General features: G+C 50.8%; 1 protein-coding gene across 1 annotated transcript in view; it reads left to right on the top strand.

The window, feature by feature from the left end:
- Window positions 1-27,342, top strand: part of PCDH1 (protocadherin 1) — a gene marked incomplete at both ends in the record, with an annotated part of 45,730 nt that overhangs the window by 11,889 nt on the left and 6,499 nt on the right. The window contains one exon of the mRNA XM_079542310.1: window positions 10,875-11,094. Within this exon, the coding sequence (XP_079398436.1) occupies window positions 10,875-11,094 (220 nt within the window). The remainder of the gene's footprint in view (window positions 1-10,874; window positions 11,095-27,342) is intronic.

Here is a 27,342-nt window from a genome sequence, read left to right on the forward strand (position 1 = left end):
GCATGTGGATGGGTACTGTGTTGTCCCAAGAGGAGGTGGCACGGGGCTGTATGCAGATTGCACTGCACAACAAGTTGACAGTAGGGTGTAAGCGGTGTGGTGATTGGAGTGTCTGACAGGTAGGCATGGTGCTTCCTGTCCCCACCCTCCTGAGGAGAGCATCAAATCTCTCCTGCTTGGCAGCCCCTGTCCCCATTGGATTTGGGGACATCATCCTTTGCTCTCTTGGTGGCTTGCACAGAACTCTCATCTCTTCCTTGATACCTGTGCACTACGCTCTCCCCACAACATGCTGGCCTTGCAGCCCCAAGCCCCCACTCCTGCCCATTCCTCCTCCCCGTCCTGCTGAGCCAGCCACTGGCCCACTGCCCCCTTTACCCTTTGCCTTTCACCTCCAGTCTTCCACTACAACATCTGCCCCCCTCCATCCCTCTCTCCTGACTGCTCCCTTCCTCCTGCCCTACTCAGGCAGTTTCCTCCCCCTCTCCCATATCTTTCTCCTCCCAAATCCTGATGGATGCTGAGCCCGCGTCCCTACAGCTCAGCAGCTCCTGCAAGTCCCGGCGCAATGAAAGCGCTGGCTCTGGCCAAGGCACACTGATTGATATTCCTGGCACCGCTCTGCCCGCTCGGCCGGGCTGTCAGCTGCAGTGCTGCTCCTGGAGCAGCCTGGAGCGGGGCTCAGCCCTGCAGCCTGCTACATCAGGCACCCTGATCCTGGGGGGAGGGGGAGCACAGCGATTTCTGCAATGCCAGCATGCATTCCCAGCATTTTCGCATCTCTCTGCAAAGGGGGAGAGGGAAGGATGCAGCGGATGAGATGCGAGATGATGCCTGGGGTGCATCTTTGGGGTGGGATGCAGCAGAGGGAGGAAGGAGGGTGCGGTAAGGATTGGGCTGGGGTGCTGTGGGAGGTAATGAGAGGGTGTGTGATATAGGGCAGGAAGGGTGGGGTGTTGTGGGGCAGATGTGCAGACCAAAGCTCTGTCCCTGGGAGCTGTGATGGGAAAGGCAGCCCAGTGGGGCATGCAATGAGGTGACCACTGTGTGCTTGTGGCCCCAGATCTGGTGTCTGCCCAGAGGTACAGAGGACATTCAGAGGCTGAGCTGACACCTTGCAGGGTGCTCTGTGGGGCTGAACCCCTCTCTTCTCTTGTTTTGAAAGATGCCTCTGGACTTGAGCCCTAAGCCAAGCCCAAAGCACCTTCATCCCTCCCCAGCCTACTCGCTGTGCATTCCAGTCATACTACAAAACCTGGGCACAGCTCAGCTCCATGGGAGAGCTGTGTTCCTGCTCACTGTCCTGCAAGCCAGTCCTTCCTGGCTTCACTTGCACAACCCACACTGTGCTCATGGGAGAAACCGAGATGTTCAGTAGAGATTGCTCCAGACAGGGCTCTTCCCACAGTCCTCATCTTCCCAGGAGCACACACTGCTCAGCTGGGACGCTTTAACTTGGGATCATGGTGTCATCAAATCATTAAGGTTGGAAAAACACAACAAGATCATCAAGTCCAACTATCAACCCATTTGCCATGCCAACTAAACCACGTCCCTCAGTGCCACATCTACCCTTTTCTCGCACACCTCCAAGGATGATGACTGCCACCTCCCTGAGCATCCTGTGCCAATATCTCGCCATTATAGCAGAAAGATGAACACGCCTTCTGCTTCACCTTCTGCTTCCCTTGCAACAGGCCTGTCCTTTCCTTGTTGGGTGCATGCCACTTCCAGCACTTTGGCACCTCCTTGTCACCTCTGGCTCTGCCTCAGTTATTGCACACTGCTGGTTCCCCAGGTGGGAGCTGTGCATTGCCTCAGCCCTTTAGCTCCTGGCAGGAAGGAGTGGGTGGGAGGAGAGCAGATCTGTGGCAGTGACCTGCCAGGAGGGCAGGACACATCCTGCCTGAATTAGCACGTCATCTACACCCATTTTGGGCATTCACTTGAGGATCCTGCCCAAAGATCACCAGAGATGTCCTCACCCCATTAGCAAAACAACCTCATGAGCACCTCTTGGCTTGCGAAATGCCTGAGCTTCTATCAAAACAAGCACAGAGCTGGGCAGGATTCATCAAAGCTGCCTCCAGAGCCATCATTTTGGGAAGGCAGCAAACCACCACTTCTCCCCTGGGATGGACCTCGCTTCGCAGCAAAGAATCCAGAGCAGAGTGCCCTGATTCAGCTCCTTGGAGAGATCTCCAAAGGCCCAGGCAACCTGGAAGCCTGCAGCTATTTGGCTCCCACACGGCTGGCTGTTCACATGCTCCAAACTCCCCCATGCTCCTGAGCATCTGCAAAGCTGCTGCCAGGAAGGATCTGACAGATATCAGTCCCTGCTGCGGGGTTTTGTCTTGTCTGAACTCAGGGCTGCAATCCTGCTTTAAATATCTTGCTAATGTGATGTCTGATGTTTCTTTACACTAATCTGTTAATCTTTCTGCTTCTTCATCAAATGAGCTCAAGCCCAATAGAAGGGAAATTGGTATTCCAGATGAAAAAAGCCCTTCTTTATTATTCAGGCTGAGTGAGACCTTTTGGGGTGTTGCGACATTGATTTGAGCTGCCTGGAGGGGCCAGAGCTGCTTTTCCTTAGGATTTCATGAAGATCACAGTTTATTAGGGACCATCAGGTCTCCTTTTTTTTCCATAGAACAGAGCTCAGGAACCTTCTCTGATGTTTTGCAGATTTTTTATCCAGATTTTCTGCTTGCACCACAATCTGCAAGGTCTGGTGCATGATTTGACAGCTCACACAAGGAACTGAGTGGATGAGAGATTAAATTTAGGAGAGCAGATATGCAGTTCCTTTAGGAATTTCCACTCATCTGGGAATATTGTTCTACAAGCAGGATTTGAACAGGCAGGTGGAGCAGAAACTGGTCATCAAATCACAGAATCACAGAGCCATTAAAGTTGGAAAAGATCACTAAGATCAAGTCCAACCATTGACCCACCCCCATCATGCCCACAGAACCATGTCTCCCAGTGCCACATCTACACTTTTCTTGTCCCTTTGAGGTGTTCTTCACAACCAGACCTCTTTAGGGCTGTGATGTCACTAGGGAACATAGAGGGGCAAGTACTTGGGACTTTCTTAGGTGGCCCATGCTGAGGGATCCTGCCGTTGGGTGAGACACACATGGTGAGTCTTGCAGCTGACCGCTGAAGGCTTTGGTGGGACTCCCCTTACTCTTCTTTCCAGTCATACTGGAGACCACATTGCACCAGGCGTGGTACCTTCCACCTTCTCTCTTCGATGGCTTGCTCTAGAATTCTGCTGCTTTTGATGGGTGGTCAGATGACTCCTGTCAACCAGCACCTCCACCTCTCTGCATGTGCAGGAAACCAGTTTGTGTGCCTCATACATGTTGCTGAGCGGGATCCTGATCCTGCACACGTGGGAGCAGCACAGAACACAGGGCACCACAAGTGTGCACCTGTTCACCTCCAGCCCACACTGTTGGGTGCAGTCTCTGTTCTGCCCCAGATCCCTGTGCAGGGTCACAGTGCTCTTCCACCACCTACATGGCTTCATGCTCCTGCAGAAGATGCCAGACACAAGTGTACTTCAACACGACAGTACTACTGTCTCGTCTCCTCGATTTCTCCAAATGAAGGTGATATCTCTCACCCAACATCAATATGTGCAAACTGGTGGGAGGGATCTATGGGTGTCCAGAGCACGCTGACCTATGGAACAGACACAGCTCCTCCACTGACCGGTCAAGCTTCTGCCCCTTGTCTATGGAAAGAGTTGGTTAGAAAGTGGGATCACCATCGAGCTAAAAATTTGTATTTAGAAACAATTCAGAAAGAAATGACAGTCTCTGTTTTGTTTTGGTTCAAGTCTGTAGGTAGACAAATAGGTAGGTAGGTAGGTTGGTATGCATGTAGGTAGGTAGGTAGGTTGGTATGTAGATAGTTAGGCTGACACGTATGTAGGTAAGTAGGTTGGTAAGTAGGTAGGCAGGTAGGTTGACATGTATGCAGGTAGGTAAGTTGACATGTATGCAGGTAGGCAGGTTGGTATGTAGGTAGGTAGGTAGTTAGGTGGATAGACAGATAGATAGATAGATTTCTTAATAATTTTGTAAAGGCACCATTCTGACTGACATTTTCTTTAATTTAGTTTCATAACTGCTACTAGGCTTGAATTCTGAAGTGAAAATCACCTTTGCAAGAGCATCACTTTTTCATTTTTCCATGTCAGCAAAGATATCCCCCCTGCCCCAACTTTGAAACAAGACGTTCACTTGAAAGAAGATCTGATTTCAGCAAATTGACATTTTCTGCATGCAGAGTCTTCTGTTGAAGCATCCCTTGGTTAGCTCTCTCCAAGGGGCCTAAGCCTCCTGCCTGGGACCCCCTGCTTTCCCCAGGGCCCTCTATGCGATCCATCAGCTCCACTGGGTGCAATGAGGAGCCAGATTAGTTCATTATTTTCACAGCATTATTCTGCTACTTGGCAGCTGTCAGCTTCCTTGAGGGCTTTGTTCAAGTGTTTCTCCCTGTCCTGGAACCTTTTTCTGCCTGGGATTTTCAGATGGTTCTAATATGACGATGCGACCTCCTTCTGTGTCCCAAGCAATTTCTGCTCAATACCAACCAGCATCAAAATGTCTCTATTATCAGCATGAAGGTGATAGACATTTCAGGACACCATGGTCAGTCCAATTCAGACATTATTCCGTAAAGATTATGACCCCTTTAGATTTTATGATTCACCCTTCGGATGATTTATTTCCATATTTTCCTTTCCAGTCTTCTTTTCAACCAAAGAAAAGCCAAATTGCACATCCTTGATGGGCTTGGAGCTCTGATAGGCTGCAAGGTTAGGCAATCTCTGTCCCGAGGCTGTCTAAATGGGTTTCTAATTGCGTTAGATCTTGCTATGAGTTAGATAAATTCGATCTGAGCAGGCAGGTTGGCACCGGGCTTCAGCGGCTCCTTTGAGCAGCATGCAAATTTTGGGAGGCTTCAGGGCACCTATGTGGAGACAGTCCACATTTTACCCAGACTTATTCATTAAATAGCGCCTCGGGATCCGATGTCCATTTCGGGATGGCTGTTCTGCTATCATTATTTCAGCAGGGCTTGTAACACCTCTCCTCTGACTGCAAGGTCAGCACTTGCTAATTGCTGGAGATGGAGCTGTGTGAGCAGTCACGAGGAGGGGCGAGAGGGTGCTTTCCAAATCGTGTGATCCACATGGATCCCTCCATTTCTTTCCTATTGTCCTGTGTTCATTCTGTGGCCTCATTTGTCTGCAGCAAAGGAGCTGAAGGGATGTCAGGAGCAAACTTCGCAACCCTTGCCAAAGGGCTGTTCTGAAAGCAAAGTGGGATATGGGGATGGACTCAAGGATTTGGGGAAGAGCAGTGCCATCAGACGGGACCTCATGGACATCAGGTGGAGCAGAGCTGGCAGCCCATTGCTAACCAGAGGAGCTGACCCCAATAAATGAGAGGAGGTCAGACTGCTGGATGAGAACAGCAGAAGTGCTGCCCGCTCCATGCCCAGCCTTACACCCCAGCAGAATCACACGTTGCTGCTGTAAGGCAGCTGGCTGCAATGGCCACGAGCTCAGCTTGGGCCCTGTCCTCTCGAGCTAAAGCCTTGCTCTGCACTTGGCAGTTCCCATCTTGCTTTCCTAGAGGCTCCATTTAGTTTCCAAGGGTGCAATATTCCCCACTCCAGAGCCTGCACCACATTGCATGGAACTTCCAAACATGACCCTAACAGATTAAATATTTCCCACATGCAGCAAAGCCTCCGTACACAAAAAAGTTGGAGCTGCGTAGCTTTGGGCACCATCTTCATTATAACAGTAAGAGGGGATGCCGTGCAGCTCCAGGAGCATCATGAATTCATCTGAAGTTGGCCAAGTCCTGTGCCACAATGGCTCCCTTGTCACTTATTTTGATATTCTGGGCACCGTGGTCTGACATGGCTGTCTCTCCACAGCCCTGTGAGTTGCTGCATTGTGGCAGTGGCCGGGGAAGCAAGCTCTGTTGGCAGCAGGCTCGGAGGCTGCAGGCGTTCAGGGGGCAGCGAAGGGGTTAACAATTCTGACGTTTCTACTGCTCTGGCACTAATCCCACAGGAAAAGGGTGCCTAGGGTGGATTCTAAGGTTCCTTTTGTGCAAGGCGTAATTTCTGGCCCTGTGGTCCCTGCTGCAGCATGACGGTGTGACGGGTGCATTTTGAGGGGGAGCCAGCGCAGCGCCGCCGAGCCCTGCTCCCTTATAGCCCAGCTCCTGGTTTTGCTGAGTGCATTGGCCCAGTTGGGAAGCAGAATGAACCTGGTGCATGCCCTGCTTTGAGCTGGGGAGGTTTACATCCAAGGGAAGAGTTGGGAAGGAGCAGAGAGTGCCCTGGGTCTTTCCAGCAGCCATGGGGGTCCTGGGGGGAGGGGGATCAGTGGTGGGGAGCAGCAGGATGGGGGAGGATCCTGGGAGGATGAACAGTGAGGGCTCATGGTTACACCATGCAGAGTGGAGAGAGCAGTGAGAAACAGGAAAGCGATAAAAGGGGGGGAGAGGGAGAGTGTAATACTTAGTAGAAATGAGTAGTTTGGGAGTGTTGAAAATTGACAAGGAAAGCTAAAAAAAAAAAAAATCAACAAAAAAACCGTGGGGGGAATATCAGTTTTGACAAGCAGGATACAATGAGGAACACTTTAAAAAAAGTGCTAGGAGGAGGCTGTACCATAAATCGTCATTTGCAAATTGTTAATTATGCAAAAAAAATGCAAAAGTACTCAGTAAGTCGCACTGGCAATTTGGGTTGAGAACAAGGCAGGATGTGGCACCTGCCAATGAGCTGGTAGGTGACAAAGGTGTTCAAAATACAGCCTCTTTGCAACAACACTATTTGGGATAGCGCAGTTCTGAATACTGCTATTTGGAATGATGCCCTGAGCCAGGGCAGCAGCGAGGGGCGTGCTGTGGGCTAGGAGCCCACTGAGGGGACCACAAGTGATGGCAGCCAACGTGGTGACAGGAGGTGGTCAGGCAGTGTCACCAACACGAGTCTGTCCTGGCCACCACCAGGACCCACAGAGTCTATTTGACAATGTGTGGCTGATGGAGCCTTGGCGAAGATGCCAAGTTGATCAAGCCTTCTGTTGTTATCATTATTATTTCAAATTAACACTCTCCATTGTACGTGGGGCACTGCTGGCTAGGTGACGATCTGATTTAGTAGCAGCATAGAGAAGAAAAGCTGGAAAGTCCCTGGTGGAAGGGGGTCTTCTGGAGGAGCTTTTGGCAGCATGTCCACACCCGCTGCCATTCAGTGCCTCAATCAGCGAGCTGGAAGTAAATACAAAATCAACGCTGATGAAATGTGCGTCTGACACGGAGCTTGGTGGAGTGGGAGATTGCAATGAGGACAGAGCAGTCATGCAGAGCGATCCAGATTGCTTGGTAAAGCGGGCCTGAGGAAACAAAGCGCACCTTAACGCAAAGCCGTGTGGTGAGAAGCAGGGGATGCCCATGCGTGTCCTGCAGAGCACTGCAGTACAGGAGGAGCTCAGCTGGGCACTCACACTGCTCTGACCCAGGGGTGTGAGCTGGGAGGTGGTAGCAGGAACGGAGCATTGAGATGCATCCGACCTTACAGGGATAGAAAGGAAAAAATGGGGTGAGCAAAGAGGAGGGCCATGAAATGGAGTGGCTGGCTCAAAACCCAGCTTGTGGCTGGGGCTTGAGGAAGCCAGCTTGTATAACAGCAGGAGAAGGTTGAGGGGTGCCTCGGTCGCACTGCACAAGCAGCTTCTTGTACAGGGAGTGCTGCTGCTGAAAGGCGCATTGACCTCACAGAGAGAGGTCAGACAAAACCCAATTTCTGCAAGCCAGAGCCAGACAAATGGAGCCAGTGTCTTGCCGTGCTGAGTCCAGAACAGGGCTGTGCGGGTGGGGAGCCTCAGCCAGAGACAAGCTGCTATTATCTCATCCCAGCGCGGTGGGGTCTGTGCAGGGCTGAGGGTCTCTGAGCCCACAGTGCTGTGTGCATGAGGGAGCAGGGCTGGGAGTGCTGGATTTGCCCCTCTACCAGCCAGGTGTGGTACCTGATGGAGGTGTTCTGTAGGAAAAGATGCTGTTGGGGAGCAGATGTTTGGGGAGGTAGGATAGCTGCCATAGGCTGGGTCCAGAGCTGGATCTCAGCTCTGTGACTCTCAGAGTTGCTACTCCTGCATGGCACATTCCCCTTTTAGGGATTTCTTACACTTTGCCAAACCTACGTAGGTATTTCTTCTGCTCTGGGAACCTCCATCTTCCTCCCTGCGAGTGGAGGCAATTCCATCCTGCTAATGGCAGGAAGGAGCAGCCCACTATTCTCTCTTTGAAGAAAGCATTTGCAGAAAGGATGGTTCAGTCTGGAGAAGAGGAGGCTATGAGGAGATATTATCACTCCCTGCAGCTCCCTGAAAGGAGATTGTAGCAAGGTGGAGATTCGCCTCTTCTCCCAGGTGACAGCAGTAGGATGAGAGGTGATGTACTTAAGTTGTACCCAGGGAGGTTCAGGTTGGATATTAGGAATGATTTATTCTCAGAAAGAGCGGTAATGCATTGGCACAGGCTGCCCAGGGAGGTGGTGGAGTCAGTGTTCCTGGAGGTGTTCAGGAAATGTGTAGATGCAGCACATGGGCACATGGTGGGGATGGGTTGGCACTTGGACTTAATGGCCTTGGAGATTTTTTCCAACTGTAATGATTCCCTGATCTATAAGCTTTACACCTTCAGCCTTCTCCTCCCCAGACCTCTATCCTCAGTCTTTCCCTGCTTATCAGGATATTTTCTTATTTCTCTCTGCCTCCCTGGGGCACATGGCTTTTAGTAAGAACTATTGGTGATAGGTGGACGGTTGGACTGGATGATATTGCAGATCTTTTCCAACCTGGTGATTCTATGATTCAATGAATGTGATGTTCCAGACTGGACATGGCATTTCTACAATCCTTCTGAAGCCCTACTGGCACCAAGCACAGTGTGACTTCAAGACAAATATCCTGCTTATGCATCCCAATATAGATGCGTTTTTTGTGAGGCTTTGACACAGCTGATAGATAGCCAACCCATGATCTGCTGCAGCCCCCAATCCCTCAGCCAGCCTGCTGCTTTCGTGGTGATTATTTTTCCCAAGTGTGCAAATGTGACAGATATATTCCACATTTGTCATCCGAGCCGTTAATGAAAATACAGGCTAGCAACAGACGTGGGACAAAACCCGGAGAATTTCATTTGAAACATCGTCCCGCCTGTAAGACTTGTCTCCAGTAATTACTTTCTGAATATGACTTTCTAAAGGCTTTGCATCCACCCCACAGCGAGATGTATTAGCAAAGCAGAGAAGTACTACGCTGCACCTACAACATTTCCCTGCATTCCTCATGAGAATATCATCTAAAATAGTGTCAGAAAAGTTCCGAAAGCCAAGCTGTAACATTTACTGCTCCTCCTCCATCCACAAGGCCTGATGTCTTTTCAAAGGGAGAAGTTCAATGCCTTGACATGTTTGTTTGTGACAAACCTACCGTGGCTGTTACTCATTTCCTTGTTATCTTGTAGGTACTTACAAAGAGTTCTTTTATCTGTTTCAGTATTTTTCCAGGAACTGAAATTAAGCTAACTGTTTTATAATTCTCCAGATCTTCTTTTTTCTCGTCTTTAAAGACAGGCGCTATTTTAGCTCTCTTCCACTTTTCTGGAGCTTCCCTCAACCTGTAAAAATTCTTAAGAAAAAAAAAAAAAAGAAAGCAGGAAAAAAAAAAAAAAGAAGAAGCCCTAACAGCTCTGAAGTTCCTTAAATCAGGTCTCTAAGCACCTGGGGTGAATTTAATCAGGTCCAACCAACCTAAAAGCAGCAAGCTCATTTAAATGCTCCCTGTGTGTTCCTTCCCCTGGTTAGGCTTGATTCCTTCCCTGTCCTCCTTGGTGCTGGCTGTGTGGGATGCCTGATTGCCACTCCATCTTGGTAAATACTGCAGTGAAAGTGGAATTTAGCCTGAATGGTGCTGCCTTTCAGTGTGTTGGCTCTTTGCCTCCCCATCATTTCCCAGTCCCATTGAGCAGCTCCTTGCGATGTTGATTTTGTGTGTCATTCTCTCTTGGTGTTTGTGTTCTCATCATCCTGGTTTTGCCCTGTGAACTTGCCTTACTCTTTCCACTCCTCACTAATCATGACAAAGAGGGATTTTCTGGAAGGATTTGAAGGAGGCTGATGATGCAGTTTAATGGCTTTTTGCAGCAGCTCTTCCATAACATGAGGGAGAGCAAGCGTGAAGTAGGGCTTGGCAGTGTTTAACGAGCACACAGAAGGAGCGATCATGACCCATGATGGAGCATCTCTTACAGTGAGAGGCGACGAGCTGCAGGCTGTAAGGTGGGAATGATGTCACCCGAGGCTTTGTGCTGAGCCTTGATCCCATTAGAAAGGCTTTTGATGGAAATGGGTCTCCAAGAGCACCAAGGGTGCGTGCAAAGTGGAGGGCAAGGAGACCGCATGAAGGCTGCGGTGGAGGCCAGCCCGTAATTCAGGGCACGGCGCTTATGGGGGCCGTTTAGAGCCTGTAGGCTGAGAACTGTGGCACTGAGGGACATGGTTTAGTGGTATGGTGGTGAAGGGTTGATGGTTGGACTGGATGATCTTAGTGTTCTTTTCCAACCTTAGCGATTCTGTGATATACAAACTGCGTGTCCTCCTTGGTGGCAAAGGAGGCAGGGGCCAGAGGAGATGATGGGCACAAGGTCCCTTGAACAGTATTCCCTGCTGACCCTCTGCCTTCAATGTGGGGTCAATTCTGATGCGCCCTGCTTTATGTCAACCACCCAGCAAATGAAAACCTCTTCTCTTCTCTCCTCCCACAGTTACCTCATCGCCGAGTGACGTTCTCTGCAGCCAGCCAGGCCCAGGACCTACAAGACCCCTCCCAGCACAGCTACTATGACAGCGGGCTGGAGGAGTCGGAGACTCCCAGCAGCAAATCGTCATCGGGGCCCCGCATTGGGCCACTGGCCCTGCCTGAGGACCACTACGAGCGCACCACGCCCGATGGCAGCATTGGGGAGATGGAGCACCCTGAGAATGGTAGGTGCTGGCGGCACCCGTGTCTGTGCCCACCACGGGGACCCTGCACCCAGGGCTCTTTAGACTCTGTGCCTTGGTCAGATGGGCTCCCACATGCAGCTTGGTAGGGCTGGGAGGCGAAAAGCAAAGGAGCAGCAAAGGCATGGTGGGGTGGGGAGAGTTGAGGGGATAGCAGGAGGTGGAAGGACTAGGAGGCAGTTCTAACAGCATGATAGGGGGCCCAAAAGGCTGTTCTGAGGATGCAGCGTGGATATAAGCACACAGAGGGGCTGCCCATGGTGAGACTGTGGACAGAAGGTCCTGTGATGCCTACCCCAAGGCAGAGGGCAGCGGTATTGGGTTGTGCTCAGCTCCATGCTGTGCTCTTGGAGATGTAAAGCTTCCCTGGGGAGCAGAGAAGAGGTTTAGTGGCACAGGGAATGCATGGGGCTGAGGACCCAGGAGTAGGGTGATGGTAATCCTAAGGACTCCAGCAGGGCCCTTCAGGTCACCTCTTGCTTGAGTCCATCCTACAAAGCCCTACCAGAGGCATCTGCCATCCCACCACAGCAAAGCTGGCTTTCCCCTGCCCTGGCACAACTTCACCCCTAGTCGTTGTCCCCATGCTGCCTCCGTGCTGCCTGCTGACTGCCCCAAAGCAGTCCCTGCCCCAAGCTAGCTTCTCTGGCCGGCTTCAGTTGCTTCTTCAGCCTTGGCTCTGGCTGTGCACATAACGCCAATTTTCCTCTACCTGCTGTCTTCTGTGCTCTTGTACTTAGGGGGAGCTTGCTGGGGAATCTCTCGGAGTAGAGGAAGGTAGTGCTAAGGGTCCTCCTGAAATCTCCTGCTTCTGGGAGCATCCTTGACTTTGGGACAAAGCTGAGAGTGTTCAGAAAATCTTGGAGCTGGGAAGCATGCTGGGTTCCCCTCTTACAGCACAGAGGGGGCCCAGGGCAACTTGGGGGCCTGAAGGTCTGTCAGTCCATCTTCTCCTTCTTCCCAGGTTAGTTCCTGGGATAATGTTGTGCCCAACAAAGCAAGGCAAGTTTCAGCTGGGTCTGGCTGGGCTCCCAAATCCATTGGATGCTCTGGCAATACGAGACACCCTCCTGCCTGAGAGTGTCGTGCAGTCAGCTTTCTTCCTAAGAGCATAAGCCAGACAACTGGGAAAAGCAGTATGGAGAGGTTTCTGGTGCAGGATGACTGCAGTGGACTTGTCAAGAGCCCTCAAGTACCAGCCAGGTGCATGCAGAATGCACAAAGGTCTTGGGTGAAGGGAGCTGCACGTGGCTGTGCTGCTGGGTACAGCAGAGCGGTGGTGTTGGAGCTGAGAGAGGGGATCTTGAGCTCATGAATGTGGCAGATGACTCAGAGAAAGTGAAGGAGGAGGAAGGTGAGAGAGGAGAACCTGGAAGTGCTGCAGTAGGAGATGGAGGGCATTCTGCAGTCCTTGGCGTGCTCATTGTCTTCCTGCCAGGATGTTATGTGATGAGCAGACCCAAACAAGGCACAGATCTCTGCTCTCTGGTGAAAGGGGCAGGAGCTGAGGGAAAGGCATGGAGCTGCATCAGGGGAAGGTCTGGCTGAATGTTAGGAGAAGGCTCTGCCCCAGAGAGCAGTGGGCATGGAACAGGCTGCTCAGGGCAGTGGGCAGGGCTCTGAGCTGCTGGAGCTCAAGAAGCATTTGGATAATGCTCTCAGACATAGGCTTTGGATTTTGGGTGGTTTTGGAGCCCGGGGTTGGACTCAGTGATCCCCTTGGGTCCCTTGCAAGTGGAGAAATTCTATGGCTCTATGGTTCTAAGGCCAGGGGACACTGCTCAGAGTAGGGGCTGCTGTGGGGGCAAAGCACCTTTGGAGTCCCCGGCCCTAACCCACTCCACAAATTCTGCTTTCCCACTGCACAGGAGCTGTAAGTGCTCACAGCGTAGAACAGAAGTCACCTCGCACCCACAGAACCTCGCAGTTCTTTGGGTGCACACAGGATAATGGTGTGCTGGAGCTCCCGTTCCGTTCACTGCCCCCAGCTCGGTTCCCCTCCCATGGCAGCTGCTGGGCGTCCTGCTGCCTCCAGCACCCGCCCCGACCTACATAAAATCCAGTGAGAGCCGAGGCCGCGGCGGGGCACAGCTTGGGGGATCTACTGGCATTAACTCCATCACCCTGGTGCTCTGCAGATTATCTGGCAATGGCAGTTCAGTGAACCTGTGGGGCTGGGATGAGGGCTGTGATGCTTTAAGCGGGCAGTAAGGGGACTCAGGAGCCAGGACACGTCGTTTGGGGATCACAACTTTCTGGTTGCGTTGGGTTGGTCCATTGGGGCCGTATTTCCCATTGCATTCCGGATCTGTCAGCGGCATGGGACATGCCTTGTTTGTGCAGGGAGGGTGATGTCATCCTACTAGAGAGCTAAGTGTCCACTGTGACCCTATGGGAATATCTCCCCATGCTTCTGTTGCCACTCAGAGTGCTCCAAGAGACCCTGCTTCGTTCTTGTGGAGCTGGAAAGACGGAGCCATTCTTGACCTTATATTAAACTGAAGAGACTAATTGGATCCCACACACCCTATCTTGCGGCACGAGCGCAAGATTGACACGACTGTGCATTTTCTAGGCTTTCATCTAGTTATAAATATCCAACATAACAGGGCTTCCATTGCTTTCTCCAGGAGATTATCCCTGCAGCCGAACCAATCTGATAAGCAAGTATGCAAGGCTATTTATAGCTCCTCAACTGGAAGACAGATCCATGCCTTTTCTTTGTAGATGGTTCTTCACTTGATTAACACACATATCAGTGTCCTCCTTTTTTGGACACCTTTTACTGTGCAGACTGCAGTAAAATGCTCTATTGCAGGGGCTGAGCCAGGTCCTTTTCAGGAGGAATTACGATCTTACTGATGAAGACTCCTCCAATATCTTGGCACTGACGCACCAGCTCCACAGTCATCCCAGGCATTTGTCATCCCTGGTATTTCACCTAGCTGCCCACTGCTTCCTCCCCAGCGTTTTGCCATGCTGCTATCCGCTCCTGTGAGGTTTCTGAGCTTAATCTCCCACTTGTCCACCAGTTGCCTTTACTGGAGACATTTGTACCCACCGCCCAATTAAGAGAGGCTCTGTTGGAGAGCCTGGGAGTGGTCACGATCTGCAAAGGGTCTTCCACATTGCAGTGTATGCAGAGGTTGGGTAATGCAAGTGCTGGTATGTCTTTCTCCTCTGGTAAAAATTTAGTGGGATCGCTGTACCAAGCTGTGCAATTTGGAGAATGTTACATAAAGGCTTTTAGGAAATTAGGAGTTGCTATGTGAAGGCTGTTTCATTCTGCTCCTCTGTGGTGTGGAGGTACTCGAGATGACAGCGCAGTGGTTAAAATATTCCTGAGCTGCATTCTTCAGCCCACAAAACAGGGGCAAATGTTTAATTTGTTTCATCCCCATTATTTAAAGTGGGGACCCCATGCCACTCTTAATGCATGCCATTACAACCCCACACTGAATATGTAATTAACAACCATCCCATGAGCTTTTGCAATGCACTTAGTGCAGCAGTATCTGTACTTCACAGATGTTAATGAGCCCATCTTACGGCTCCCCTTCCAGGGAGGCAGCCCCACCATGGGTGGGGAATGAAATGGGAAAGGATAATCTGAATTTTCTGAGCTGCTTGCTGGCTTTGGGCAGATGAACAGGCAGTGTTCAGGCATCCAATGCTTGGAGGGTGAGTGCTGCTGCAGGATCCTGATGCCACCAAGCAGCAGCCCAGCTGTGGGCAGAGGGCAAAGCGCCAGATGCCTCTGGGCAGCTGCTGACGCATGAGGCGAGAGCAGTGCATCATTGAGAGGCTGTGACAGGGATGGATGCAAAAACCTCTCGCTTGGTTCACAGCTATGGGCTTTTCCAACAAGACCAGCCTTTTTTTCTCAAGGTCTCCTGCCTCCTTTGTACGCATCAGCATGGCTCTTCAGGGAGTGAGCTGAGGTAGCGTTTCATGTATTTGCCTGCTGGACTTAATAGAGAAAGCCCTCTCAGCCCCAGTTTCCCTTTGTTTTGAGGAAGATTGGCGAACTGATGTGTTGAGAAGCCAGGAGGAGCAGCTCATCTGACCCCCTTTGTGACACGGGTCATAAAATTCTACCCTGTGCACTGTGTGTCTGGCTGGGGCTGAGCGGCAGCTCTCTGGGAGCAGATCCAGCTGTGGTAGCTGGTGAAGATGTAGGTCCTCTCTGACCCAATTTCACAAACCTGCATTTGAATTCCACTTGAGCACCCCTAGCTTCCAATTCTTCTCATTGAACTTGATAATGTCAGAAGATGTTCCACTTCATACGTGCTGGTAGATCACACGCAAGCAAATCAATGCTTAAAGTTCTCTTTGATAGACTCAGAAGCCAAGTGAAGTCTCTTCCCATGAGCAGAGCTGAGTCAAGGCGTTTTGGCAGCCACCTTCCCTCCCACCTTTCCTTGAGCTCCTCCCAGCTGCTGCCATCTGCTCCCAGTGCCACCACAGATCTGCAGCCCTGCTCCCGGGCAGCAGCAACATCTGGCAGGGCTTGGCTGTGCGCGCTGCATTTTGGCAACCCTTCCAAGGGCTGCCTGGGAGACTTATCCTCCTGCTTCACTTCTGAATGTAGCTCATGTCCTCCTTCCTTTCCTATCATTTTTGTCTCTGCATGACCTCCCATTTGCCAACAACCTTCTATCAGTGTGGATGTGTCCAGATGATAGCCCACAGCTCGCCAGCAGCATCTGCATCTCCACCAAGCACAGATATGATATGGCTGCTGGCACTTATGCTATAGTCTTGCACCAGTCACGTGTGCCCTTTGCTTGCAAACAGAGCTGCCTGTGGCTAGTACTGGGCTAGGCACAACAACTGCCCTGGGTGGAGGTGGGCAGCCCAGGGGAGCCCTCCCATCACTATGCTCCTGGTGATAAAATGACTTTGCAGCACCGGGCAGCTGCTATCTCCCATCTCCTACTTAGTTTCAGCTTGGTTATAAGCTTCTCTTTAAGCTTCTCACTATTATTGTTCTGTTCCTCCCCGCCAGCAGCTGGGACGAAAAAATTATTTTGTCTCCTCCAACACAGATCTGCCAGAATGAAGTCTCTAGATCTAAAAACCTATTCTTCTTTTTTGCATTATCTTTAAATGTCCCTTTTGTCTTGCGGAAAGACTTTCAGGCACATGTTCAGTCTGCAGATTTTTTTTTCTTCTCAAACATACCCTGCAGCATTTTTGCTTTGTTGCAGAGGAATGCTTTGCCCAGACTCCCCTCCTTGCTGTGGTATTCTGGCTGGTGCAGTGTTGCTCCCAAGCACTGGACAGGATGCCAGTACAGACCTCTTAAAGAGAAATCTCACCTTGTTGGAGGAAGATGGGGATATGGGTGGACAATAAGGAAACATGGTTCTCTGGCTGGCACTACATCCCCATGTCAGCATCCCCCTCTGACTGCCTGAGATCACCTGTGTTGACTGTTGGCTTGGGACTGGCTAGTGCTTGGACTCAGCACCAAGAGAAGGTGGTGAGACGTGGTGGGATTTTGTTTTTTGTTTTATTAAACTGTAGCCTTTTCTTTTATAACTCATCAGGGCTGGAATTATTTACTATAGATGTGTCATCATTACTAGCGGTTTCCAGACCCTGTTCTTGTTTAGGGTAGGCAAAATGATGATCTCTCTGTAATCACAGAATTGTTTGAGTTGGAAGAGACCTTTAAAGGTCATCCAGTCCAACTCTCTGCAATGAGCCCCATCCAGCCTGACCTTGAATGTCTCCAAGGATGGGACATCCACTGCATCTCTGGGCAGCTTGTTCCAGTGCCTCACCATCTTCCACATCTCATCTACTTCTTCAAATTACTTCTGTGTTTCTCAGTGGCCCTCAAGTCCACAGACATCTGCATGTCTTCATAAGAAATCCTGAGCTTCTCTGCTTTCCTCACGTAATGTCGGTTCATCCCAGAAGACAGGTTCTGATTTTCCTAATAGCTACTGAAGGGCAACGTGAGAAAAGATTCTTATCATGAGAAACAGCATCTGAGAGACTGCGAATGGCCATGGATTGCACCATCTTGGTTTCAACATGCCATCTCTGTCAGAGACATAATTTCAAACTCGTTCTCACCCTTATTTCCTCCTTTCCCTGTTTTCCAGCAGTGCGTCTGGGTAAAATGTCTCTTACAAAAGTCACTGAGGTCAGGGTTGCTGTGGCATGACACGTCAGCCATGTCACCTTCCTTAATTGTACTGAGGTGAACAGGGTACAGCTGCTTTTCTGTCTCAGACTCAGTAACAAATACATGTCTACCAGCTAGAGAGAATGCCTCTAATCCTCCCAAGACCTTCTAACGAGTATGCCACTTGCTTCAGAGGCTGTCCAAAATAGCTTTAATAATTCATTTGACATTCTCTTCTTTGTCTCCCAGGATTATGTGTTGATGTACATGTAAGATTGTCCTGAAGTTCTCCAAAGATCCTTGGCAGATTCCAGACCTCTCTAGAGGCATTATTTATTTGAAGGAGCCACGTTTTCCGTTTCCCTCTTGGATTCTGGTGGCTTTATTCACCCTTTCTATCCCTCAACTGTGACTGCAGCTTATGAGGAATTTGGGTAGAATGATCTCTGTGTGTCAGCGCCCCAGAGGCAGAAAGTTCCATATTTCTATAGGAAGATGCCTTCCTTCATAGGATAGATAGGTCCCTGTGGCTGTATTTACAGCTCCTCCATTTGAAATAGGGCTCCTTAGGTTTTTGCTCTTCCTTTCAGCCCCGTGCTGGGATGTGGCATCTTCCTTTCCCTCTTGCTGTTTGTGGCAAGATGATGGGAAAAAACAGAGCACCATCTCCCTTCTCTTATGTTCACGTTCTTCCTGCTCTGAAAGTATCAGGTGGAGAAAATGCTGTCAGTTTTCTTAATCTCTATTCTCTCTTCTGTTTGGAAGCATTTTAAAACTTTACATTTTAAAACCAAAAGGTAAAAACAAAGAAGAGTGGCTTTGGAACCACCAAACTTGGCAGTTTCTGCTGTGACTTTTCTCATGGGCTCCTTCTGCGAAAGGAAGGGAGGAGAGAGCGCTTTTATCTGGGAATTATAAATGAGCTTTTGAAGGGGAGAAAAATTTTGCTGTCCCAGGCAAAGGAGGATTTCAGTTTCCCAGTGATGCTGAGAACAATGGTAGATTAACCCAACACGTCAAGTCGTGTCAAGCAGGTATTCCTTTATTGCAGCGCACAGAAGGGATCGTTCTGCCCAATGCCTACACCTTGGCTCCTGTGCAGATTACAGTTATTGGTTGTGCTCATACATACTCCTGTTTTTACCCAGAATTTCATGCATATGTTAAATATTTTCTCGAACTCACTGTTGTTTTCTTAGAACTGATTAACAAAAGACCCTCCCCCTTAGAGCGTGCGCAGTCACCCCTGAGGGTCTTCTTGGTGGTCAGCTGGGGTTGAGGGAGGAAGGCTGATAGTCTTTATCGCTCCTAAACTTTTGGCCCCAGTCTTCAGGAGTAAGGAGTTTGCCTCTAAAAGGGCCCCTCCATCTTCAGTTTGACTTCGTTTTCCTTCCTTATCTTTAAGATACCACATATGGTTCCTGCACATACTGATGCTTGCAATATTTGAGGTCCTCAGTCCATCACCTTTAGGGCAGGAATGCTTTCCTCCACCACTGCATCTCAGCAGGGTTGAAGCTGAGTCTCAGCTCTGTGGCATTAAATCAGAGAGATCTTCACCTTCATACTGTGGTTACAAGCAGAGCTGCAGGGTGCTGTGATGTGTAGGCTACTGCTGTCAGCCTGCACTGTAATTACATGGGGTTGGGTTTTTTGTTTTTTTTTTTTTGCCATTGCCTGGCAATGGCTGCAGATGCCTAAGCATAATGGTCATCAACAGCTATTCTTATCTGCACCATGTCTGAGCACCCTTTCTTTGGTTTGGTACAAAGCCTATTTGCCAAAGAATAGGTCGTCATCCCCAAGCTATTTGTGGGTTCAACGCAAGGTCACCAGACTTGGTTACTGGAAGCAGCTTTCAGACGGAGGGTTGGGCCCCTTCTTCCTCCTGCTGCCTTGTTCAGAACGACGGGTTGGGCAAAGCAACTTCAGGCTTAAAAATAGGCATTAGAGCAGGGCTTGAGCCCCCAGGCTTGGTCCTGCTGCTGGGCAGCGCTCTGGAACAGTTGCAGCAGCCCAAGAGCCGTCCGTGGGAGGCAGCAGTTGAGCTGGGAGCATTTTGGTGCCCTGCGTGCTGTTCTCAAGAATGCCAGCACAGGCAGCACCCTCCTCCACCGTGCTTTGCTCATCCCTGTCCCTGTGTCACAAGCTCTGCCATGTCAGCACAGCTGCCTGGCAGCATTCAGACTGGATCGGGGAGCGGGGCAGGCTGAAATTTTGCTTGATCACTGTTTCTTTTTGCCAGATCTCTCCAAGCAATTTTCCCATCCTGACTCCACCGGGAGCAGGACCTGCAGGGGGACCACGAGCAGCCAGAGGTTGGCGTTCAGATCCAGAACGTCTAAGGCAGAATAAGCAACCAAGAGTAAAAGCAATAGACAATCTTAGATCCCTCAGCGGTCCCAGACTATTTGTTGTTTTCAAAGAGCTGCTCCCTTAGAAAGCTCCTTTTGAAGTAATTTGACACGTCGTTTCCAGCTCCTCTATGATCTAGCTCGGTTATTTCCCCTTTATCTGCCTCCGAGAGCACCTGAATGTCTCTATAAACCTGCCAGTGCCTCCTCCCATGTAAGGGGACCTGCATTAGTATGGGATTTAAACTTAATGCCCGAGAAGCTTATGAAGTCTCCCATTTGAGCTTCTCGAGAACTTCACACTGCATTTTTTTCTCATAAAAATAGCATGTGCCTGAGTTTGAAGGATTGGTCAGCTGCAGATCCCTCAGATGGAAAATCCCTCTTGTCGGCGTGAGATAGAGGATAAGGGATTCATTCCTGTCCCCAGTGAAATCAATGCGAGCTTTGCTATTGAGACAGGTCAAATGTCAGTCTCAGTTGTTCGCTCTTCCCTAGGATTTTATCCTTTGTACTCACACTATCAATGAATCTCTCTTCCTGTCTCCTTCCCACAAGCTCTCATCCATCCTGATTTGAAGTCACCTCCATTAAGTGGTTGTAACGCTAGCGCTTCGCTTTACTTGCAGAGAGGACACTCCATAAATCTAACATTAGTCATGGCATCTGGCGAGAGCTACCAAGGATAGGCCGCTTTGACTCAGAGGTTATCTAACCGTATCAGCCTCCGCATTTGCCTTCCTCTCAGGGAGCCCAGGCTCCCTGGCAGGATCTAGGGCTCGTTTAGTGTGTGCTGATGCAGCCCTGCCATTTGCTCAGGGCTTCCTAAAGGAGCAGCGGAGCAATCAGTCCTTGCTTCCAGGGCTATGTGGTCACACCTGGGCTCCCTCTTCACCTCCTCATCCCTCTCCGTGGTCCAAGCAGGACAGCAAGTGCTCTGCAGTCAACTGCGCATCGGGTCCCCCGGTGTTCTTCATGGTGGGTGGGATCCCTGTTCATTGGTAGATGCATCTGGGTGTATCTCCATCAGGAGATGGAGGACAGGCTGTGCACTTGCACTGGGTTATGGGGCTTCCTAGGTAACCCGCAGTGGCCTTCAGATGAATCTCAGAATCACAGAATTGTAGGGGTTGGAAGGGACCTCCAGAGATCATCGAGTCCACCCCCCCCTGCCAAAGCAGGTTCCCTACACCAGGTCGCACAGGTAGGCATCCAGGCAGGTCTTGAACATCTCCAGAGAAGGAGATTCCACAACCTCCCTGGGCAGCCTGTTCCAGTGAGCTCCTCATGAGAAGGGAGAGCTGCAGTTCATAGAACCATAGGACTGTAGAATACACCCTGTTGGAAGGGATTGATAGGGATCATCAAGTCTAACTCCTGGCTCCACACTGCACCACCCAAAACCCAAACTGTATGTCACAGAATGTTATCCAATCGTTCCCTGAGCTGTGGCAGCTCAGGGCTGTGCCCACTGCCCTGGGTGTTTGTTCCACGCCCGCTGCCCTCTGGTGCAGAATTCCTTCCTAACATCCAGCCTGACCCACTCCTGATGCAGCTCCTTGCCATTCCCTTGGGTCCTGTTGCTGATGCCCAAGCTCTGGTGGACACCAAGTCCTACCTACTGCCCCTACTGCAGAGCCAGAGTTTGTTCTTGGGCCTTGGAGCCAACGGGCATGGCACAGCTCACATTCTTTGGGCTGAACTCTCTTGGTTGGGGTGACCTCACCCATCCTGCTCATTGGGAAAGGCTCCTCCATGAGGCTCACCCCACGCTGTGCCCAGGCTGTCTGGCAGAGATGCTCAGCACTGGGTAAAGGCAGACCATCTGCAGAAACAACCTTGGTGACGAGGATTGTGCTGGTGACAGTCCTTGGAGCAGCTGGGATTTATACCCAGGGCCATTACTGGAGGGTGAGACCTGGCTGAACTGACTGCACTTAAAGCCATTTAGGGGAACAAGCAAGAATGCAGTGTGTCAGGAAAGAAGCAGCTTGGCTGGTCCGTGTATGTGAGAGGACGTGTGCCTCTGGTTCAGGCTGTCGGTGGTCATTTACTCGTTCAGGTTGTAAATGGTGAAATGTTCTTACGTGGATGGCCATCAACCCATTGGGTGAGGTGGGGTGCTAAGGCTGCACAGACATGAGTTCATAAAAGCAGCAGTTCTCAATCAGTTATATGGCTGTGTCTGCTTTACAACACCTTGCTCAGAAACGAACAAGCCAGGAGGCAGTGAGAGCAAGGAGAAAATTAGGATCTGGTCTTCGCTCAGGGATGTGTCAGAACAGCATGTTGTGGTGTTTTATGGCTGCTGGGGAGAGACAAGATGGAGTAAGGAACGTAAAATGACAGAGAGTGAGTAGATGTGATATTTGCCTGATGTATTTTGCTAGTAATTAGTATAATACCAATTAAATATAAGTAATCTTTTCTTCTGCTGTATAAGTTATTGCTTGAAAATATGCCAGCTAAAACCAAGATATTACACTTTGAGAGGTAGGGAGGTCTCTGTTCCTTGAGGATCTCCAGATGAAATTACCCAGACAACAGGGATCTTGACAAAAGCGAGGCTTATTATTATCTGGAAGGAAAATGAATAAAAGCCAAAGAAATTGCGGATTCTGTGTCTGGCTGCTCATTAGCCACACAGGAGGGGCACCCACAGAGACACACCAGGGAGAGAAAGCAAACATCTTGCACTCCTGGAGACAGTGATTTGCCAGTATTGTTCCCCATTGCCTCCATCAGCCTTGCCATGCTTGGGCTGCTCTCCTCTGGCACTGCCCAGTGCCCACATGTATTTATCCTCCCCCCAGCCCTATTTTCCCTTTGCTGACCCATTCAGTGAGGCTCAACACTTGGGCTGCTTTGCCCCTTGGTTCTCTGGGACGTCAGCCTCCTTAATGATGATTAATAGCTTCCTTCAAAGGGTCAGTTGTTGATCTTAGACATCTCGAATCACAGATGCTTCTGAGGTCTCTACCTGGCTGGTTTGGAGCTTCTCTTTCAAGCAGGTTTGCTGCTGTTTCTCCCAATGCTATACATTCATTTTCTACTGAGCTATAAGGAGCAGAACTGCTACTGTTATCTCCTTTTGAAAAACAACCTGTACAAATCTCTCCCTTGCACCGATTCTGGAAGTTTTCATGCATCTCTGTTGGACCGTGAAATCAGAATCTCCTCCTGATAGTCCAACTGTTTGCTCACGCTGTGCTCACAGGGTGATGGAACCAGCAAATCCCTTCGGCCACTGTGCCTCAAATGCAAAATGAGGCTGTGTCCCCGCTGCCCCGCCAGGTATAGGCCCTGTGTTCATTAAAACACACGGTATATCTGCTCAGCATCTCCAGGACTCCCTCCGGGGTGTAGACCTGGCAGCACTTGGGATCTGCAGCACCCAGTGGTAGCAGGGGTCGGTGCTCCCCCTCCAGTGACATTACCCTTCCCGTTCCCACTATACTACAAGAGTGTCATCCCAGTAGCAAACATAGGGCTCAGCAGTGCTCATCAGCATCTGGTGGATATTCTTTTCGCCCCTGTCTTCCTGCGCAGAGCCCAGCCTGTTCTATTCCCCACTCCCATCCCTCCCTTTTCTCGGAGATGTGTGGATGCCCTCCTGTGCATGCTCACGTTTGCGAGCTGCAGTGGCACTGACACCTCCCATTTTTCCACGAGCAGAAGGCACCTCCCCGTGCACATCCCTGAGCAGCATCCCTCAGTCCTTCCGCTAGCAGGACGGCAAGCAGTGTGATCCACAAACGTCACCCACCTGGCCTCATTCCTTGGCACGTGCAACAGTGCGTGCGCTGCTCCTGCCGTGTGCCAGTCTCTCACCCCCTCCCATTCGGCTTCCACTGCGGATTTCCACCCTGCGAGCATGTGGATGTCGGAGGAGTGAGCAATGTATGATTTTGGGGAGCGGCTCCTCAGCGCAGTTCAGAGGCATGGTCTCCCCTGCACGGGTTGCCCTTGTCCTTCAGCAGCCTGACATCGTCCTCTAGAGTCAGGTCATTCATCCTGTGTTTTTCATGAAGGTCTTGGACTTGATGATCCCCAGAAGCTCATTCCAACCCCTACAGATCATTCTGTGATCTGTATGCAATTGGGCATGCTCAACCTGCTCCTTTCCCTTTCCCAAACTTGACTCCTTTTCTCTGTAGTAAGCACTTCAGAGAGCCCCCAGCCACCAGCTATTTCAGGGCAATATCCCATAACTGCATTGGGTTTCACATTGGGTGCTCTGAGGCTGGTGGTGGCACCCCGGGCAGGATCCACGCAAAGGCAACAAGGCTTGTGCACACTGACCTGTACCACCAACCCTAATTTCAGTTCCTTGGGCTCAGCCTTACCTAGGGCTGCTCCTCCTCCTCCCCAGCCCCATGTCTCCCACTGGGCAGTGGGTTGTCTGCCTGCAAGCCCCCTGGCTGATGTGAGCCCCTCACACCAACTTGTGCTTCCATCTGTCGCTCAGGACCTAGGTGACTCCTGAAGCCTTGAGCAGCACTTTGCGTGCAGCTCCCCCCCCTCGCAAAAACAATTTCCCCTGATTCATTGTCCTGCTAGCGAAAGATTATTAAATTGTTGATGGAGCTTAACAAAGGTTTTGTTCAAAGGCAGACTCGTGAATGCCAGTTCTTTTCTCCTTGACACAAGAGCTGCAATAATGCTGCACAATGAATGGCAGCCACCCAGGAGTGGGAGCAGCGCTCATGAAGCCACATGTCCCCAAGTCCCCATGCCCCCCCCACCCCCCCAGGATGCTCTCCATGCAGCCCGCATGCAAACCTCCAGGTGAGGTCCGAACCCTACAGCCAGTTCACACCGTTTATTTGTTTTTCTCACGTAGAATCATTATCAGGATGCCAGGAGGATGGAGGAGCTGGGAGTTGGGCGCGTGGTGCTGGCACAGGGCTGGCACTGCTGCTCCCGTCCCCCCACCTTCTCCCATTGCAGCCTCTGCATCCCGCAGCGGGGATCATTAGAGAGGCTGCGCAGCCTCAGGCTGCTTGACATTTAGCATTATTCAGGCTTATTTTCTATTGCTTATCACTTCAGCAGATTTCTAACACTAAAGCTTAAATTTTCCATGCTGGGTTTCCCTCAGGTTCATTCCTTTTTCTTTTCTCTTTTTTTTTTCTTAAGTTTTAGCGAAGGTGTTCCAGCTGTTTTGTGAGAACAAGGCATGCTGTCTCGGCCCTGCTAACAAACCGCTTATAAGAATTCCCTTTCAAGACACATTAGCTTAAATATGCTTCGGAAGAGAGGCGGGGAATTTGGCACAGCAGCTGCCAGCATCAGCTGGGGGTTGTTTGTCCCCAGAGGGCCAAACTTTTCACTGCATGGCTGTCGGTGCATGGCCCTACGGAGCTGCACCCACGCACCATTTTGTGCCCTCTGAGCAGCATCGTGCTCCAGTACAGCCCTTGTGCAAACTCGGTCCTCCTAGCAACCCTGGCACAGGAGCTCTGAGTCCATCGTCCTGGTGCAATCCCCTTCCCCAGCACCTCAGGTGTCCCCAGATTGTTTTTGGGTGCTGTGGGACATGGGACACTCCTGGCTGATAGGAGGGCTTGGCTCCAAGGGACTCTTCTCCCCAATGTTGGCCTTCCCAGGGTATATTCCCTGCCCTCATCCTGCTGCCTGCAGAGACTGCCTCAAGCTCCACTGCCTTCCCTGATGAGGTGCTGCCAGGAAAGGAAGCATGGCTGCAGCTTTAATTAAATGATAAGGGAGAGCCCCGGAAGTGTGGAGATAAGTGCAGTGGTGTCTGCCACCACATTTGCCTGGGCTCTTTCTAATTAGCTCAGAGAAGCTTTGTAGAGGATGGTTAACCCTTGGAGGAAGGCAGATGCAGCCTGAGGCTTGGGGTGCTGCAGGTCACACAGGGGTTAAGGGACCCCTCCATGTGCCAGAACAGCTTTCCTAAACTCAGGTGCTAGGTGAAGCTCTTGGGTCAGCCACACAGGTTCCTTCTGTAAGAAGCATTTGGTGCTTTAATGCATCCCATGCCAGATTGCTGTGCTCATTCCTTCCTGGGGACAGTGGCAAGGGTGCAGGAGCCATGGGAGAGGTCTCCAGCCCCCCTCAGAAGCTGTGGGAGAGCAGGAAGGAGATGGGGTAAGAGGCTGTTTATGGGAAGATGTCAGCAACCCATAACAGTGAGGACCACAAGACCAGAGGGACTGGATGCCCCAAGGACCCTGACCTCTACTCTCCTGCTAATCACCCAAGCTGGGGCTGGTGAGCAATCATTCTGGGGGCCAGAGAAGGGCTTCTCTTCTGTGGGCACTCCATCGCTCAGGCAAGCAGCTGGGACTCTGCTCCTCCTGAGCACCCCATCCCATTGTCTGCACGTGTCCTTGCATCCCCAGAGAGCCCAAGTGGGACAGGAGGACAGCCAGACCACAGATCCAGGCTGGGACCCCTATGGGAACCTCTGGGAGGAATACTGTGCACAGGAGGTGTTGCAGAGGCCAAGCGGGAATGGTGCACGCAGGGACTGTGTCGGTATTTGGGCAGCAGGAATGCGCATCAGAGGCATGCATGCGCTAAGAGCCCCTGGGGATGGCAGGTGTTGTTCCCTGCGTGTTTACATAACCGTCATTAGCCCTCGCAAGAGAGGATGCAAAAGCCAGAAGGGGAGGAACAGGCAGCCTGCAGCGACAGGGGCAGATGAACCAGCTGGGGACGTTGCATCCCACCTCCCAAACGTATTGCAGCAGCTGGTGCTCACCTGACCAGCGACCCGGACAGGTGATACGGGGGCATGTGGGGAGGTGTGGGAGGACACTGGCTATGGCACTGTTTGGTTTGGGTACTGCAGGGCTCCCTGACCCTCCTGGAGGTTATTTGGTGGGTATCTGTTGTTTGCAGGTGCTGTGAGAAGTTCTCGGTTGGGGAAAGGACAGTTGGGGCAATATAGGCAGTAAGGCTTCATACCATAGGTAGACTTGACACTGTGCCTTATCATAGAATCATAGACTGATGGAAGTTGGAAAAGACCACAGAGATCATGTAGTCCAACCCCAACCCACCCCCACCATGCCTGTGAACCGCATCCCTCGATGCCACATCTACTCATCTCCTGAACATTCCCAGGGATGGTGACCCCACCATCTCCCTGGGCAGCCTGTGCCAACGCATCACAGCTCAGTTGGAGAATAAATTATTCCTAATAGCAATCTGAATCTCCCCTGGTGCAACTTATGGCTGTTTACCTCTTGCCCTACACATAGCATCAGTGAGGACTGCTCAGTAATGCCCACTGCTTGAGTCTGTTTTCAGTTGCTGCAAGTTTTGGCAAAGTTTAAGCGCAAGGAAACAATTTTTCATGGTGGGCATCTGCCGCTTACCAAACATTTTGAAAAGTGTCGGTGAAATCTGTCCAGATAGCTCATTTCCAAGAGGAGGTAAGGAAGGAAATGGCTGGTTTTGCTCACTGGTAAAGGAATTCCCCTGCCCCCCAGCCCCACGCTTTGAAGACGCAATTTGCTGTGATCTCCTGACCCCTTCATTGTGCCTTCTTTGCTTTCTGCAGCCCATAAGGTGGAGTCCCAGTGGCAGAGCCTCTCCCTCCAGCCCAAACCTGGTGCACCACCGAGGTGTCCCCATCCTCTTTACAGGAGGACCCCGCAAAAGAGGAACGTTTTCCACCAGACAGCGCCTCTGGTCTGCATCACAAAGCAGATTTGTAAGAAGTGAATTAAAACTGCAGGGACAATCCTAATTTTGGCATTT

This window comes from Tetrao urogallus, assembly GCF_951394365.1.
Source record: "Tetrao urogallus genome assembly, chromosome: 14".
NCBI lineage: Eukaryota > Metazoa > Chordata > Aves > Galliformes > Phasianidae > Tetrao > Tetrao urogallus.